At 37.5% G+C, this 18,242-nt stretch overlaps 1 protein-coding gene across 5 annotated transcripts in view; it reads right to left on the reverse strand.

Moving 5' to 3' along the window:
* Positions 1 to 18,242, reverse strand: part of Rbm25 (RNA binding motif protein 25) — a 52,401-nt gene that overhangs the window by 2,146 nt on the left and 32,013 nt on the right. For all 5 annotated transcript variants that reach the window (XM_038336018.1, XM_038336016.1, XM_038336019.1 and 2 more), the window contains 9 exons: positions 16,374 to 16,654; positions 13,491 to 13,713; positions 13,304 to 13,393; positions 10,556 to 10,629; positions 9,540 to 9,690; positions 7,737 to 8,061; positions 7,064 to 7,338; positions 3,677 to 3,775; positions 2,293 to 2,340 (listed from right to left, as the gene is read on the reverse strand). In XM_038336018.1, the coding sequence (XP_038191946.1) occupies positions 2,293 to 2,340; positions 3,677 to 3,775; positions 7,064 to 7,338; positions 7,737 to 8,061; positions 9,540 to 9,690; positions 10,556 to 10,629; positions 13,304 to 13,393; positions 13,491 to 13,713; positions 16,374 to 16,654 (1,566 nt within the window). The remainder of the gene's footprint in view (positions 1 to 2,292; positions 2,341 to 3,676; positions 3,776 to 7,063; positions 7,339 to 7,736; positions 8,062 to 9,539; positions 9,691 to 10,555; positions 10,630 to 13,303; positions 13,394 to 13,490; positions 13,714 to 16,373; positions 16,655 to 18,242) is intronic.

Here is an 18,242-nt window from a genome sequence, read left to right on the forward strand (position 1 = left end):
TATATCTATCTACTTAAATAGAGTAATATTATTTATCCCAAGTCAGACTCATCATCGTACCTAACATTTAATAAACGGTTATTATGTGACACCGAATTAAGCATTGCATGAGAATTTACTAGTCTCTAGAATGCAGTAAACAGAATTAAGAGAACACCGATGCCACAGGATACAAGAACACTATCTTTTTCTGTTAAATAAACTAGGTTATTTTACTATCTACCTAGGATTTAATTACTACATAATGTTCTCAATACTACTACTTTAACCTACAGACATAAGGCTCTGGCCTTCAGTCCTGCTGTTAAAAGCAATGAAATACCTAACTTCCTTAAAGACATTATCTATGATGAAATTCCAGGATATCACTGCTTGAGTGGAAAGCAACTTCTTATTGCCTGGTTTCTTCCCTAAACTGCCTCTAAGATTTGAGAGCCCAATCCTATTAACCTAGGTTCAAATCTTTACCATCTATTGGATGTGTACTTGGCAGAATCATATGAAGCTCACTAAGTCTCAATTCTTTGAGCTGTAAAAATGTAAGAAATTTTGCTGCATCATACCACGAGTACTACTGTAGGAACTAAGAATAGCTGCAGGTGAGTCCTTGCTACATGCTACATAGTGATCAGTAAATTCTCAAATGAAGTTTCTTTAAACTTCTAAACACATTTGTGGGTCATTATTTCGCCGTAGCTTGAGAAATGATCTTGGAACACAAATCACAATATACAATCAAAGTTTGTAATAAAACCACCAAATATATTTATCAGCAATAAAGTACTATTTGAGCTAAAAATCTATCTTAAACATCTAAGAAGCATTTATAGATTCCATGTCTGCTGGAGTTACAAGTGTGCAGGTGGTGTGTCTGACTTACAGCATGGTTGCTGACTAGAAACCTGGATCTCATGATAGAGCACTAGGTGCTCTTTTCAATTATTCATCTCTCCAGCTTTCATTCTGGTATTTTGAGGTGCAGAGGTGCAAGTTCTTGGACGGCAGAAATCAACCTGTGGTGTCATCTAAGGAGTTGTCCACCTTGTTTTCCCAGACAGAATCTCTCACTAGAACCTGGGACTTACCAATTAAAAGAAGTGGTTGGACAAGCTCCAACTATCTGTCTCCACCTCCTCTGGGGAGGGATCCCTCCATGCTGGGATCAGGAAAGCACACTGCCACACTCAACATTTTAATTAGATTTTGGGTAAGCAGTAAGCACTTTATCTCAGCTATTCATTTAGATACAAAAGGACATTACTTTTTACACTTTCTTTTACCTGTGCGCATGCCTGGTCTACAAAGTGGGTGTCCCTGCATGAGCACATTTCTACTATATTGGTTGTAAAGCATCATACCTGACAGTAAGAAGTCTTATCTACATGTGCCTGCACACCTTGAAAGCTTTTTTTTTAGTGCAAACCCCCCCCCCCCCCCCAAAACAGGGTTTCTCTGTGTGTCAAAGACCCCTAGCTGTCCTGGAACTTGCTCTGTAAACCAGGCTGGCCTTGAACTCACAGAGATCTGCCTGTCTCTGCTAGGATTAAAGGTGTACACCACCACAGCCTAGCTAAAAAACAATTTTTAAATTACTTGCATGTTTGTTTGTTTGGGGTATGGAACATATACCATTGTGCTGAAACCTAACTCCCATACTGTTCTCTAATAAATGTCTCAATGCTCTTAGGAATTCCTAAGGTATATGATAGGCACATGCCATCATTTGGACTAATACTCTGGGATTAAAGGAATGCAACTTCAGCCCAGCTCTACTTTCTTATCATCTTATTCTCTGACAGCAACCTTTATACAACATTCTGCCTCCATGTATGCCTGCACGCCAGAGGAGGGCACTAGACCTCACTACAGATGGTTGTGAGCCACCATGTAGTTGCTGGGAATTGAACTCAGGACCTCTGAAAGAGTAGCCAATGCTCTCAACCATTGAACCATCTCTCCAGCCCATGATAGCAACCTTTTCCCAGTTGCTTAGTTGTAAGAAATCTTCCACAATTAGCCTACCAGTTCTAAATTCACTCAAACTACCAGTTCTACTCAAATGTGCTAGGGTTAGGGTTAAACAGGCCCTCCCCCATATTTCAGGCAGTACTTTTCATTTAAATTGTAAACCTCTTTCCTCCCTCTGCTTATAAAATTACAATGTTCAATAAAAGAAAATACTGACCATAATACAAAATCAAATACAATTAGGAATTTCAATTTTTAGCAAGAAAATGCAAGAAATTTATAAAGCAGTTTGTTCACATAGATAACAATGTTTTTCTAACTTACCATGGCAACATCATCTAAAATGCTCTGAGGTGAACTATGGGCCATAACCTAAAAGAAACAAATAACCGTTACAAAGCTGTACAAAACCTCTAAACCGTAGTGAAAGCTTTTTGTGCCTGAGGAAGGTGCTCTACTTTGAGGCATGGTCTCAATATTTAGTTATGGAAGGCTTGGAACTTACAGAGATCAGTCTGCCTCCCTAATGCTTGAAATGGAGACAAGCCCCACCATGTCTGGCTCTAAAAGCTTTTTATTTTCTATTTTTTATTTTTTTTACAAGAGAAAGGGTTTCTGTGAAACCTTGTCTGTCCTGGAACTTGCTCTGTATATTCAGAGATCACTCTGCCTCTGCCTCCTAAGTGTTAAGGATAAAGGTGTGTGCCACTATTATCTGGCTAAGCTTTTTAACCCGGAATCCTAACCACTAAAACAGTTTAATCATTACTTACAAAATGCCTTCCCCACCCCCTCATGCTATGCAACTTAGGGTGCCCTCAAACTTGTGATTCTTTGCCTCAGCCTCCTGAGTACTAAGATTACAGAAATCTGCCACACTTGGCTATGTAAGTCTTAATCCTAAAATAATTTTAAGCAGAGGATAGTGGAAGATTAACACATTTATACTATTACAAGAATATGATGCTCCCACTATAATAACCATCTTATTAAATGACACTATACTCTGAGGACATACACAATAAAACACATCTTGCTGGATGATGGCTGAGTGTACTGGTACATGCCATTAATTCTAGCACCAAGGAAATGGAGGCAAGGAAAAACTCGGCCTGGGCTATAAGAAACTGTCTACTCTACAAAACAAAACAAAATAAAACAACAACAACAAAAAAAAGCCTATAGAATTGAAAATGCTACATATTGTATAAAAATGGCCAAGATACCACCTTTCCCTAAGGTTCAATTTCTTCATGCACAAATATAGTAAGGATGCCATTTGAGACTTGTATACTTCTACAAAGTTAAAAGACAAAGTTCCATAGAATACACTGTGTCAAGAACTCTAATCAATCACTACCTAAACACCATTAATGACAGGACTATTCAAAAAGACGGTGACTGCCAAAGAAATTGAGGAAACAAACTATTGGCTACCTCTGCAAAATTCAAACTCAAAAGACAAAACCACGGTGGCATGGCATTTGCAGTAGAAAAGAGAAAATATAATTGAGAACAGACACCAATTCTGTCCTCCCTGACTCAGAAAAAAAGTTGTGGCATGATGGGTCTAAAGGTAGGAGACTTCCTTTAAATAACAGGTCACTTAATTAAAACTAAATTATCATGTACTTGGCAGGATTTTTTTTCTTAAGGAAGTGTCTAAAATAAATGTTGAAGATGGAGGCAGGAAAAAAAAAAACCCAACCTTAGAACAAACAAAATCAACCAATGTAGCTTCTTCTTCGCCTATGTATTCTATGATTTTCTTATTGATCCATGGCCGGATTCTTCGTTCCATCAGCATCTGCAAAACAAAGCAAGACTGAAGAACTAAGTCAACTGTAGGGGCATAGATATTAAATCCGGAACACAAGAAACAAAAACTAGAAGACCTGAGTTTACAGTGAGGCGCTGCCTCATAGGTAGGTAGGTAGGTAGATGATAGATAGATAGATAGATAGATAGATAAGATAGATGATTGATTGATAGATAGATTATCGATAGACAGACAGACAGACAGACAGACAGACAGACAGACAGATAGATGTGATTAGTGTATGACCCAGTAGTCTATGCCTAGGTTATTGTCAGAGAACTCTGTCACAGAGCTATCTGAACTTCCTTGCTCTGTTTACTACAGTGAACCAACCAAGATATTTATCAGTAGATTAATGGATAATGAATGTCTGGCACATGTTAAAAAATATGTATAAAAAAATTAAAAAATGTATAAAGAAAAACAAAACCATGAAATTTGCAGGAAAATGGATAATCTTAGGCATAAAACGTTAAGTGTTCTCATTCAAATTCAGAAAAAAAAATTCCCTATGAGTTACTTAGGTTACTGTATGTGTAAACACTCTTAAGTTGTATAGTATACAAGTACAAAAATAGCAAAATATCTTAGGGGTAACTCTAACTAAACAAGTGAAAGACATGTATGACAAGAACTTTAATCTTTGAAGAAAGAAATCCAAGAAGACATCGGAAAATGGAAAGCTCTCCCATGGTCTTGGTTATGTAGGATTAACATAGTAAAAATGGCAATCTAACCAAAAGCAATCTACAGATTCAATGGAATACCCATCAAAATCTCAGCAAAATTCTTCACAGACCTCAAAAGAACAATACTCAACTTCATGTGGAAAAACAAAAAAACAGGGTAGCCAAAACAATCCTGTACAAAAAAAAAAAAAGCAACTTCTGGAGGCATCGCCATCCCTGGCTTCAAACTTAAGCTACAGTAATAAAAACAGCTTGAAATTGGCATAAAAACAAACAGAAGGACCAATGCAACTGAGTCAAAGACCTGGCTATCAACCTACACAGCTATGAACACCTGATTTTTCAAAGAAGCTAAAATTATAAAATGGAAAAAAGAAAGCATCTTCAACAAATGTTGCTGGGATAACTGGTTATCAACATGCAGAAGAATGAAACTGATTCATATCTACCACCATGCACAAAACTCAAGTCCAAATGGATCAAAGACCTCAACATAAAACCAATCACACTGAACCTCATAGAGAAGTGAGAAGTAGCCTGAACACACAAGATACCACTTCCTAAATATAACGCAAGTAGCACAGACACTGAGAGCAACAATAACTGAGAAGATTCTGTAAAGAACACAGTCAACAAGATGAAACGGCAGCCTTTATGGAACAAAATGAAAAAAAAAATCTTCACCACCCCACATCTGTCAGAAGACTGATCTCTAAAATATACAAAGAACTCAAGAAACTAGACATCAAAAGAACAATTAATCCAATAAAAAGGGGAAGGGGATACAGACCTAAACAGAGAACTCTCAACAAATGAATCTCAAACAGCCAAAAGAAACTTAAGAAAATGTTCCAACATCCTTAGCCACCAGAGAAATGCAAATCAAAACCAAACCTCTGAGATTCCATCTTACAACTGCCAGAATGGCCAGGATCAAAGCCAATGATGACAACTTATCCTGGAGAGGATGTGGAGTAAGGAGGAACACTCCCCCATTGCTGGTGGGAGTGCAAATTTATACAGCCGCTTTGGAAATCAGTATGACAATTTCTCAGAAAATTAGAAATCTGTCAACCACAAAACCCAGCAATACCACTTTGGGGCATATACCCAAAGGATGCTAAATCACACGACTAGGACATTTTCTAAACTACATTAATAGCAACATTATTTCATAATAGCCAGAACCGGGAAACAACCTAGAGGCCCCTCAGCTGAAGAATGGATAAGAAACATGTGGTACATTTACAAAATGGAGTACTACTCAGCAGTTAAAAAAAAAATGACACCTTGAAATTTGTAGACAAATGGAATTTAAAAACAAATAAACAAACAAAAAACATACTGAGTGAAGTAACCCAAATCCAGAGAGATATATGTACTCACTCATAAGTGGCTTTTAGACATAAAGAATAACCAGCCTATATTCCACAATCCCAGAGAACCTAGACAACCAAGACCCTACCTAAGAGAGACATACTTGGATCCACCTAGGACAGAAAAAAAATACAAGATCTCCTGAGTAAATTGGGAGCATGGGGGGGGGGGGGGGGGGGGGAAGGAGGAGGAATGGGAGGGGGAGCGGAGAAAAATATATGGAGCTCAATTAAAATCAATAAAGAAAACAAAGAAAAAAATCATTAAATTTGCAAGAAAATAGATGAACTTAAGCATAAAATATTAAGTGTTCTCACCCAAACTCAAAAAAATCCCCTACGTGTCACTTAGCTTACTGTGTGTTGTGAACCCTATTAACATTTAAAGAGAAGGCTTTAAAAGGTAGTATTGAGCCAGGGGGTAGGAGGGTGGTGAGAGGGATGGTGGATAAGGCTATGGCAGAGAAAAAGGCAGTATTAGGTACTGAAGGATAAATTGCAGAAAAAAAGGATAATAGAAATTGTCAAAGAGAAGAGTTATAAAGCTAATTGTTTTTTTATTTCAACTACATGGTGTTTTTTGTTTTATTATTCTATGTGTGATGTATAAGTACATTAAAAAAAAAGTAACTGACAGTGAAAGTATAAAACCCCAAGCAAAGCTCAATAGTTTTAGAATAACTTCTGCTTACAAAATTTTTTAGTCTCTCTATGCGGCCCTGGATGTCCTGAAACCTGCTCTGTAGACCAGGCTAGCCTTGAACTCAGAGGCCTGCCTCTGTCTCCCGAATGTTGGGATTAAAGACACGGGCTACCACTGCTTGACCTAAATGGCCATCTTAATGTAGCTAGCTGCGTGGTGTTTTTAGTGCTGATTTTATTATAATAATTTTATTATAATAATTTTTTTATTATACTAATTTTTATTATAATAAGTTTTTGGAAACAAGGTTTTCTGCATAGCCTTGGCTGATATCTGGAACTACCTTTATAGACCATACTGGGATCAAAGGCATGCACTCCCCATCACCCAGCTACAATGAAATGATTTTATAAGGAGATACAAAAACCTCTGCCAAGTTACCTACCTAGTGACAAGATTCGCCATGCCAAGAAGATTATTCCACCTTATTTGTTATTAAGATTGTATATATGTTAGTCACATTGAAAACTAGCCACATACAGCAACATATAATTAATGCGCTACTCACGGAATCCACAATAGACCAATCCAAAGGATAAGCAAAGAGCTCAGGTTTGGCTGTGGGAATTTTCTCAATGAGACTTTTAATGTGCTTGCGCTTTTCTTCAGTGTTTACAGTGCCTTTGGTGGCATTTTTATCATCTTCACCATAATCCAAGGGGACAAGTTTCCTTTTTCGGGGCACATCATCACTGTCTTCATCCTCGAATTTGTTAAAGACACTATCTACAGGCAGTTTCTTTCTCTTCACAGAATTAGGCTGGCCAGGACTATTGGAAGCACCTATAGTTAAAAACACTAGCTTAGTAAGTAAACAACATTTTCAAATGCTAAATTTGACAACCCACCATCCCTCATAAAATGCAAATATACTTCCACAAGTTCTCAGAGAAAGATCCCAACTGTTAAAAACAACAACAACAACAACAAAAAAAAAAACTCTCTACTCACAAGTGCTAGAAAATTTAACTTTTCACTTCTTCTCAGAGCTTGAGGCAGCTGGAGATATAGGAGCACTAGTAGAACTATGAAAACAATCGTGAGCTAGAAAGGCATTGTTGAATACTTTGCTATCTATCTACCAAGGAGCCATATATTTATATGGATTGTCTTTGACCTTACAGTGAAGGTTGTTGGGACACTGGAGGAAAGGAAAACAAAGGAAGGCAAACCAAACATACCCAGTTTAAGACTTAGTCCTATTTTTGGCCTATGCTCCTCAGGCTGTTGTTGATCTGGTGAGTTTTCATGAGGAATTATAATACCACAAGGAGACTCATCCCCAGGAGTGTTGGGTGTTGCATTGCCACTGGCAGAGGACACAGATGGAGCAGAGCTGATGGGTCTCAGAGTGGGTTTAAGACAAGGCTTTTGCTCTGGTTCTTCTTCCTCTTCCATAGGCTCCTCTCGTTTTTCTTCTTTTTCTTGCTTTTCTTCTTCTTCCTCCTCTGATTCTGGTTCTTGCTTTATTTGAGGCTGTCTACGCCTCTCAGCTTCTTGTTCCATCTGCAGCCAAAAAAACACTACCTGATTAACCTTAAAAAAAGACGACCACTTTAACTCTTCCATTTGCTTTACACATCTTACATAAAACAGCTGATAAAAGATTTACTTGAGATGCTGGAGAGACGGCTCAGAGGTTAAGAGCACTAGCTGTTCTTCCAGAGGTTCTGAGTTCAATTCCCAGCAACCACATGGTGGCTTACTACCATCTAGAATGAGATCTGGTGACCTCTTCTGGCATGGAGGTGTACATGCAGGAGAAACATTGTATAGACAATAAATAAATAAATCTTTAAAAACCCAAAATAGTAACATTTTATTTGACCACTGAGATAAACCTTAATATTAAATAAGAACTGAGTTCTAGGGGGAGAGAGAGAGCTCAGAGGTTAAAAGCATTGGGTGTCTGGCTACAACTGTCTGTAACTCCAGTCGCAGGGTATTCAACTCAGTAAACAGCAAAAAGGGAACATGGAAAGACATGTTTTTTTGAGGTATGTAACATGTAAAAATACAGAAACGTCCTATTGTTACTTAATAGAAAAACTAAAAGTATTTTCAAAACTAATAGTTCTTGGATGCAAAAGTAGAGCACGGTACATCTGCTAACAGTCTGCTCTGCTTAAAAATAGACTACTGGGATGGAGAAACAGCTCAGTGATGAAAAGCATCTGCTGTACCTTAAGAGGACCCAGGCTCAGTTCTCAGAACCCACATGGTGGCTCCCAACCATCACTCCAATTTCAGAGAATCTAACTTTTGAGGGTGTACTAGACAAGAATGTGACGTATTTACATGTAACCAAACCAAGTAACATAAAATAAAAATAAACCTTTTTTAAAATGATACATTATGAATTGAAAACCTCTTTAGTAAGAAAATACTTCAAACTATAGTTTTATTACAAAACAAAAAAAATTGTATGGACAACTTTCTATCCAAATTTTATTAAGAAATAGTCACCAGTAATGGGAGACTTAACTGGGGTGTTGACATTTTACAAAGATTTGTGAATTCAAGGTCCCGGGAAATATCACCGTTGGATTAGTGGTTGCTGTGAAAGCATGAGGATGGGAGTTTGACTTCTAGTACCAACAACACCCAAACCAAGCCCATGTGCTTGTAATGACAATACTGGCAAGGTGGAGACAGCCTGCTAGCCTAACAATGAGAAACTCTGTCTCAAACTAAGGAAGATCACTTCTCTGGAACAATACTCAAGACTGACTTCTGGCTCCCACATGTACATCACACCTCTGAAGTGTCCCCCAACATACACAAATACAGAAAGGTGTAATTCAACTCAGCTTGACGACTTCTGCACTAAAACTAACAGAAGTACTACTAACCTACTAAATAACAGCACCATTAAGTTCCATCATATTGTATATTCCCTTTATCTACAAACAAAAATACAACATAGCTGACTTTAAAATTTCTAGTGATTTAAAATCAAACAATTTCAAGTGTTGTAATCTCACCCTCTGGAGCTCTGCATCTGGATCCGGATGTCCTTCTGCTAGTAAGCGCTGCCTGATTTCCTCAAGTTCTTCCTTCTCTCTCTTCCTATCTCGTTCATCAGCTTCCATTTCTTTTTCCCTATCACGCAACCGTTTCTGAAGAGCACTCCCCCTAAAAAGTTAAAAGGACTCATTTAATAATCAGATCACTGCCTAAACACAGAATGTTTCCAACATTTTTCAATATTAGAAACCACATAACTGAATGCTAAGACTCAAGTGTTCTACTCTCTACATTAATGTGTAACATAGCCCTAACCCTAACCAACAAGTAAGCACCGAGTTGTCATTTTCTTCTGAAAAATCATTCTAATGTGCCTAAAAGCCAATAGGTAATGTTCAAGGGGAAGACAAGTTTTTGTGTTTTGTTTTCGTTTTGTTAATCAAGACAGGGTAGCTCTGTAGACCAGACTGGCCTTGAACAAACTGCCTCTGGCGTGCTGGGAATAAAGGTGTGTGGCGCCACCACCAGGCTGGAAGACAGCTTTGTTGTACCTATTCCACAGTGAATCCCCAACACTTAATTTTGCATTTTTTTCAGTTAAGGTATTTAGATAATAAAGAACTTTTGGGGATGAGGGTGTAACTCAGACAATTGAGTGAACGCTTAACATGAGAGGTTTACTATTCTACCAAAACGAGTGGGGTATGACACACGATTTTAATCTCAATCTGTAGAACAAGGCAGGAAGTTATAAATTAAAAGACTACATACAGCAAAATAGGTCATCCAATAAATACAAAGTGGTTCAATTCATAACTTCACAGTAATGTATCAATATGGAGATGGTAGGTGGGGAGCAGATGGAAAACTTTTGAAACACTGAAGACAAGTTTCTAAACAATCTAAACAGTTTTCTTAAACGACCCTCTACCATAGGCTTCCCTCTAAAGACACATGGGATTATTGGTTCTAAACATAAACACACCTGCTAGCCTCATATTCACAAACAGCCCATCAGTTCATACTTGCTTACCTGTAGTACTTCGGATCATCTCTATCATCATCATAGTCTTCTAAAAATTCTTTTAGTCGTTTAGCCTCTTTAGCCTTTGTAGAAATAAAGGATAAAGTATGGAAAACTCAGGTTAAGAGTTAGAATCCTTCCTTCCTTTAGGAAAATATATTTTCTCCACATCTATATTACTTAAAATTTTAATACTTCTCATTTATTCACATAGAAATGGGTATCAAATTAAAATTTTAGGACATATCAGAGATGCAAAAAATTTCACGTATACAATATGGTAAACAAATATCCTTTAAATATAATTTTCAAATACACTCCTGATGTAAGTGGGTCTTCTATCCATCTGTTGCTTTCATTGGTTAATTAATAAAGAAAACTGCTTGCCCTGATAGATCAGAACATATGTGGGTGGGGTAGACAGAACAGAATGCTGGGAAGAGGGGGAGTCAGATGCCATGAATCTTCGACCTGAGACGGATGTAGGCTAGAATCTTTCCCGGTAAGCCACCACCTCGTGGTGCTACACAGATTATTAGAAATGGGTTAATCAAGATGTGAGAATTAGCCAGTAAGAGGCTAGAGCTAATGGGACAAGCAGTGTTTAAAAGAATACAATTTGTGTGTTATTTTGGGGCATAAGGTAGCCGGGCGGCCAGGAGCTGGGCAGCAGGAATGCAGCCCGCTGCTCCTTTTACACACTCCCAATTAAACCTGAAGACATGGGCTGGAGCCATGGCTCAGAGGTTAAGAGCACTGGCTGCTCTTCCAAAAGTCCTGAGTTCAATTCCCAGCAACCACATGGTGGCTCACAACCATCTGTACTGAGATCTGGTGTGAGGGCATACATCGAGGCAGAAGGTTGTACACATAATAAATAAATAAATCTTTTAAAAAAAAAAACCTGAAGACATTAAAAAGCAATACAATATGATACTGTTATTGACAGGCAAACGTATCTTAATATTCTACAGGGTAAATAAAACTGTAAGTGATTTAAGTAAAATTCAAGATTTAGATTTAAATAATGTCCACATTCTAAAAATTGATTTCACATCTATATGTAGAGCCAATAGTAGTTTCGGACTTAACAATTTAATACCTTTCAGCAATCATGATGCAAAGTCCTGTAACAGACATCCATAGGAATCATCTATCTATTCCTTAGTAACTACTCCCTGAGGCACAATGAGCCTTCTTCTGTAGTACTTCCAAAATACTGGGAACAAAACTCTTTCATATCTCAAACACTCATATTTTTTCTATACTTGTTTCAAAATTATGAACAAACACTTCTGTATGGTCCAGCCCAAGGCATCAGGCTGGGATATGATAAGGAGAGGTCTGTTGACAATAACAGTAATCTTATGTATATTCAAATATTCAAAATACAGCTATATAGGACAGGCGACATAAAGTACACAGAAATGCAAATAAAATTTACTACTCAGGGAAACGTTCACTTGTACTGAATATATCTGTTACTTAAACATGAAAAAATACTTAAGTTAACAGGAAATTTTTTTTAAATTCAGAAACAATGTTTTTGTAAAGAAAGTATTTGTCTAAAGGTTACAGATTTTTTTCACAGAAAGCACAACATTGTCTGTTTCTCCTAATCCCATCTCTCATCTTTTTTCTTCTTTTTTATCATAGACAGGGTTTCTATGTGTAGCCCTGGCTGTCCTAACACTAGCTCTGTAGACCAGGCTGGCCTCTTACTCACAAAGATCTACCTGCCTCTGCCTTTCAAGTACTGGAATTAAAGGTGTGTGCCACAACACCCTGCATAACACAACACATAGAACATACTATTGAAGCACCTTTTATCACTACTCTCAAGAAATTGTTCATGCTTAACAATTACCAGGGTAAATGCAACAAAACTAAATTTATGACCGTATAAAGAGAATATAGTAGCAAGAAAACTTCTTGATAAATGCTAAATATACTTCTGCTTAAAAGATTGCCAAGAGCAACTACAGAGCTGGCTTATCATTGAAGAGCAACCACTGGCTGCTCTTCAATTGTCAACACTCACATGGCAGCTAACTATTCAACTTCTAGAGGATATGATACCCTCAGAATACATATATGCAGAAAAAACACCAGTGAAATTAAATAAATTATTTAAAAAAAGATAAATCTGTTCCCTCCAAACAATCCACACATCTGCACTAACTAATTCAACAATTTTGCAGAACTGTTTAAAAGAAAAAATTTATGGCACTAAGTTTTGTGTATGAGCCTGTGGATGCCACAACACAGGTATGGAGGTCAAGGTACAAACAGAGGGTGTCAGTTTTCTCTCAACCAAGAGGTTTTTGCAGATTAAACTTTAGGGTGGTTGTTGGAGCCAATTCTCCAAAATGAGGCATCTTGTCAGCTCAGCAAGTTTTTAAAATCTTAACCAAACGACATCAAATTAATTCTAAGTTTCTATAACCCAGTACAGCAGATAGATATTATACTAAATATCATTAATGGGCAGCAACATTTTTGAAAAGTAGGAGGAGATGCGTACTGACTATCTCAAAGCTGTTTGAAATGAGAAATCCAGGTGATCTCTATGAGTCGAGTCGAGGCCAACCTGATCTACATCATTAATTCCAGGGCATCCAAAGCTACAGTGATACCATACTAAAAAGCCGAAACAAAAAATTATTAACTGAGAAGCTGTCATATATATAACATTTTCTGTGTCAGATTTGAATGTTTTGAACTTGACAAACACCTTTCTTACACCTAAAACCTCACCATTTCTCGTCTTCTTTCTTCTTCTCTTTCCGCCTCTTTTTCATATTCCCTGGTTTTCTTTCGTTCTCTGATTTCCCAATTCTTAAGGCGCTAATAGAAAAAAGTTTCAAAACTTTAAAATTTCACACAGGACTCTGTAAAACATGGCCACCAACCTATGTGAGTATAACACATTTCCTCAGGTTACCTCTTGATAAGCAGCCTCTTTCTCTCGCAATTTGCGTTCAAGTTTTCTTCGTTCATATGCATCTTCTTCATCCTCTTCCCTGTCTCTCTTCTTGTCTTTCTCTCTTTCACGCTCCCGTTCTCTTTCTCTTTCTCTCTCTCGCTCTCGTTCTCTTTCTCGTTCCCGTTCTCGCTCTCTCTCTCGTTCCCTCTCCCGTTCCCTTTCACGATCTCTGCTTTTTTCTCTTTGGAAATAAAACATTAAATATTTTTTATCACTCTATTCTTTTTCTTTAGGGACCAAGGGAAGCTGTAATATACATTACATATCAATATATAATCAAGTCAGATTTTAAAATTAATTTTTAGAGAACTGTAAATGTCTCTAAACTGAAAGGTACAAATTCAGCTGAGTTCCAGGACAGTCAGAGCACAGAGAAATATTATCGTCATCCCCCTACCCCCATAAGGGAATGAAAACATGAAGGCAAAAAAATAAAAAAAAAAAAATGAAAAACTAGTAAACATATTAAAAAGCCAATCTAGAGTCAGGCAAGGTATGCCTGTTATTACAGTATTTGGGAGGAAATATGGAAAAAGTTTGAGGCTATCTTTACCTACATAGACCACCTTGGGAAATGTGAGACTGTCAGAAATTTTTGTTAATACTACATCACTAACAATCAAGGAATATAATGCTGGCAAACACGTAGAAAGAAAATTTTGGCATGCTGTATATATCAAGTGCCTATAATTTCAGCTCTAGGGATACACCTCTCAAGTTGTAGTATACCACATTTGCATGCATACTGATAAACACACACACACACAATTAAAACTAAACCTTAAAAAAAGTTACACTGCAAAATACATCACAATACCCAGAGATAAATAAATACATGTGTGTATTTGAGACAATTATGCTACTAATGGACATTTATTTGTGCATGTCTTTTTACAGATGTATTTATTTTATATAGTGTTCTGCCTGCATGTATGCCTGCAGGCCAGAAGCCAACACTAGATTTCAGGATTGCTGGACGAGAAGATAGTGCTTTTAACCCCTGAGCCATCGCAGTAGCGTGTGTGTGTGTGTGTGTGTGTGTGTGTGTGTGTGTGTGTGTGTGTGTGTGTGTGTGTGTGTTGAGTACAGTCTTAACTGGTCTAGAACTGGCTACCAGGCTGGCCTCCAAAAGTGCTGGAATTAAAGATGTGCACCACCAGGTATGGTTTTGAAGGATAACTTTTAAAAAGAAATTGTATAATTTCAGAGAATGCCAAATTCTCATTAAGCGCTATAACGACAAGGAAGAGAAAATATAAAATGTACTATTCATCTAGATAGTGGCATTATTAGGAGGTGTGACCTTGTTAGAGGAAGTGTCACTGTAGGGGTGGGCTTTTCTATGTTCAAACCACCCCCCCCCCCCAACCACCATGTAGGATACAATTCACTTCCTGTTGCCTGGGGACCAAAGATAGAAATCTCAGCTCCTTCCCCAGCACTTCGTCTGCCTGCACAACACTATATCCCACCATAATGATAATGGACTAGACCTCTAAAACGGTAAGCCAGCCCCAGTGAAATGTTCCACTTTATAAGAAATGCTGTGGTGATGGTGTCTCTTCACAGCAATAGAAATCCTAAATAAACTCTTTAAAAATTTACTTTTGGCCGGGCGGTGGTGGCGCACGCCTTTAATCCCAGCACTCGGGAGGCAGAGGCAGGCGGATCTCTGTGAGTTCGAGGCCAGCCTGGTCTACAAGAGCTAGTTCCAGGCCAGGCTCTAAAAAAGCTGCAGAGAAACCCTGTCTCGAAAAAAAAAAAAAAAAAAAAAAAAAAAAAAAAAAATTTACTTTTGGTCATGGTATCTAAGTAGGCTTTAAGATACATTGCCACAAGTAACATATATGAAAAAAATGAGTTTTCCTATCTTCTCAATCACTGCTCTTTTTTTATTTTGCTCTAAATATTATAAATTACCAAAAGTTTTAAAAGACCACCTTAAACGGTGAAATTACTAAACCAGATGGATAAATGGACATCGGGAAAAAGAAACGCACACACCTGCTTCTAAAAACAATTCTAGTAGAATTGACTTCTGACTGCTAATAGAAAAACAGTCTACCAACTCAGAGATATAATGGAACTATGTCTTTCCTAATACTGAGGTAACAATCAGTAACAGGTTTTTAAAAACTGGCCTGAGAGAAAGAGTAACTATAGAAAACTTGCTGTTGCTGGGAAGTAGCCCAGCAGCAGAGAGCTTGCCCTGTGCCCAACATCCTATCTAGCATGATGGGACATGCCCATAAGGCCTCCAGCACACACAAAGCTTAGCAAAAGGATGAATTCACAATCACCCTAGGTTACAGAGGAAATTCCAGGCTACCTGATGCACAAAGAGCTCACTTCAAAAAACAAAATAAAGGACTGGTGAGATATCTTAACAGTTAAGAACACTTGTTGCTCGTCCTTAAGGGCCAGGACCAATATGGTGGCTCACAACTATAGTTCCAGGTGATCTAACAACCTCTTCGTGCACATACATGATACATGTTTATACATGCAGACAAAACACAAAAATAATGTGCGAGTCTATGATGGTGTACACCATTAATCCCTGCACTCAGGAGGCAGAAACAGGAGAAGCTCTTTTTGTGTTTCAGGTTAGCCTAGTCTACATAAAATATTCCGGAACAACCAGGGCTATACTGAAAGGACTTTCTCCTACCCCTCCAAAAAAACAGAAAAAAATACTGTTACTTTAACCTGTCACTAATATTATTGTGTATACAAGATAGGCAGGCTATGAGAAACTTAAATGAAAATGGTATCAATGGCAATTTTGTAATTCATTTACATTATCAAAAACAATCAATTTTATATATATAGTCTTCTTACCTTGATCGACTCCGATCCTTATTTCGATCTGAGCTCCTTTCTCGATCACGGTCCCGATCTCTCTCTCGATCTCGGTCTCTCTCTTTTGTGCGGTCACGGTCCCTATCCCGTTCTCGTTCCCGCTCCCGTTCTTTTTCCTTTTCTCGTTCACGTTCTCTTTCCCTTTCTCGTTCCCGTTCTCGCCTTTCTCGTTCCCTTTCACGTTCCCTCTCTCTTTCTCTCCGTTCTTTCTCAATTTCCTGTCTTTCTTTTTCTTTTTTGCCTTTCTCTTCTTCCAGTTTCTAGAAACCAATAAAAGTACTTTTAGAGTTAGTTTTGTGGCTCCAGTATTTATAATTTCCCTGGCACAATGCCCAATAATGGTAAGAAAAGCATCAAACCACCAAGGCTTTAAATACTTGTGGCTTTATTTGACAAATTAAAACAATCAGAATGCCAGATTTTGTGCAAAATCATATCCTCTACACAAACCAAAAATCTCCAATCTTGGGTTGGGGAAACTTGAGTGGCTGACCACTAACTATACATTTTCTAAAACAACCATGAAGAATGTGGTGATTTCTAGTAATTCCTAGAAAGACAATCGGCTAAAGCTTAATTCTGCCCATTATGAATATCTCTAAGTCAGTGGAACAGTGATAGTATTTAGAATCCTAGATGGCTCACAACTTGAAGATTACTTGATGAGGGTTTTTAAGTAGAGGTGGAAAACATTTAATTCACTATACAGCAATCCTCTGCACTCTAGGCTGCCCACCCTCCACAAAAAGCAGAAGCTGAATTCGGTCAGAAATTTTTTCTTTACCATGAAAATATGTATTCCCACCATTACAAAATGGATGGTCCACCAAATACAGAAACTTTGAAAACCACTCACTTCAAGCAATGTGTACATAATTGCAACATTTTAATTTAAAAGTTAAAAGCAGTACAGTTATGCCCACCATTATGCCTGTAAGACAATAAAAAAATATATTTACAATGATAAATCCACCCTTGCAAGGATCTTATGTTAACTTACAGATGTTGTGCTAGGACATGGACCGCCAACACTGGATTAACCTTGCCTACAAGCTATGTTTCTGGGAGGAAGAGCAAGTACATGGTTCACAAATAAACCAAATAACAGTCAGACCAAGTGTGTATCCCTGAAAGATTACCAGTGTACCACAAGATTTCTATACAAACTAAGAAGGGGAAAAAAAGAAAACACAACAAAAACCCCAATCAAGTAAGACAAAATGAAAACAAAACACATTTATTCCTGAAGTTCTACATTTAATTTCACAGAAATGAAATTTAAACTGCAACAATAAAATCTGCATTTTTCTTTTTCTCAGTCATGTAAAGCATTTAAAACTTTAAAAAGCAGTCTTACCTGTCAGGTACTTTTTGTCTTGCTCACGGACAAAAGAACTGATAGAGGATTATGAAAGAAAAGCTAGTGTATGAGGCATCAATATATTCAGCTGCTGAACTAAGTGTACAGGCAGAGCCAATACTGAATACATTGAAATTAGAAAGGGAAGATAGGAGACATGGAGAGAGAGAGGTCAGAAACTGAAAAGTACTACAGGGGTAATTTCTAATTTCTGAACATTCCTAATGGAATTCAAAATTTATATTTTAAAATGAATCTAGACTATATAAAACTTACCTCAGTATCATACATTTAAGAAACTTATTTCGGAGATAATATATACTTACAGATTTTTAATTTCTTTTTTAAAAGTCCTCAATTTTTTCACTCCTATTTTTTACTACTATGCTACCTTATCTCTGATGTAAAAACAATCTTTCACAACTCATTTTAAAGTCCTAATTGCTCTATGTAAGCAAAAGTGAGAAAATCAAGTCCATAACAAATGC

This window comes from Arvicola amphibius, chromosome 7, assembly GCF_903992535.2.
Source record: "Arvicola amphibius chromosome 7, mArvAmp1.2, whole genome shotgun sequence".
Classification (NCBI taxonomy): Eukaryota; Metazoa; Chordata; class Mammalia; order Rodentia; family Cricetidae; genus Arvicola; species Arvicola amphibius.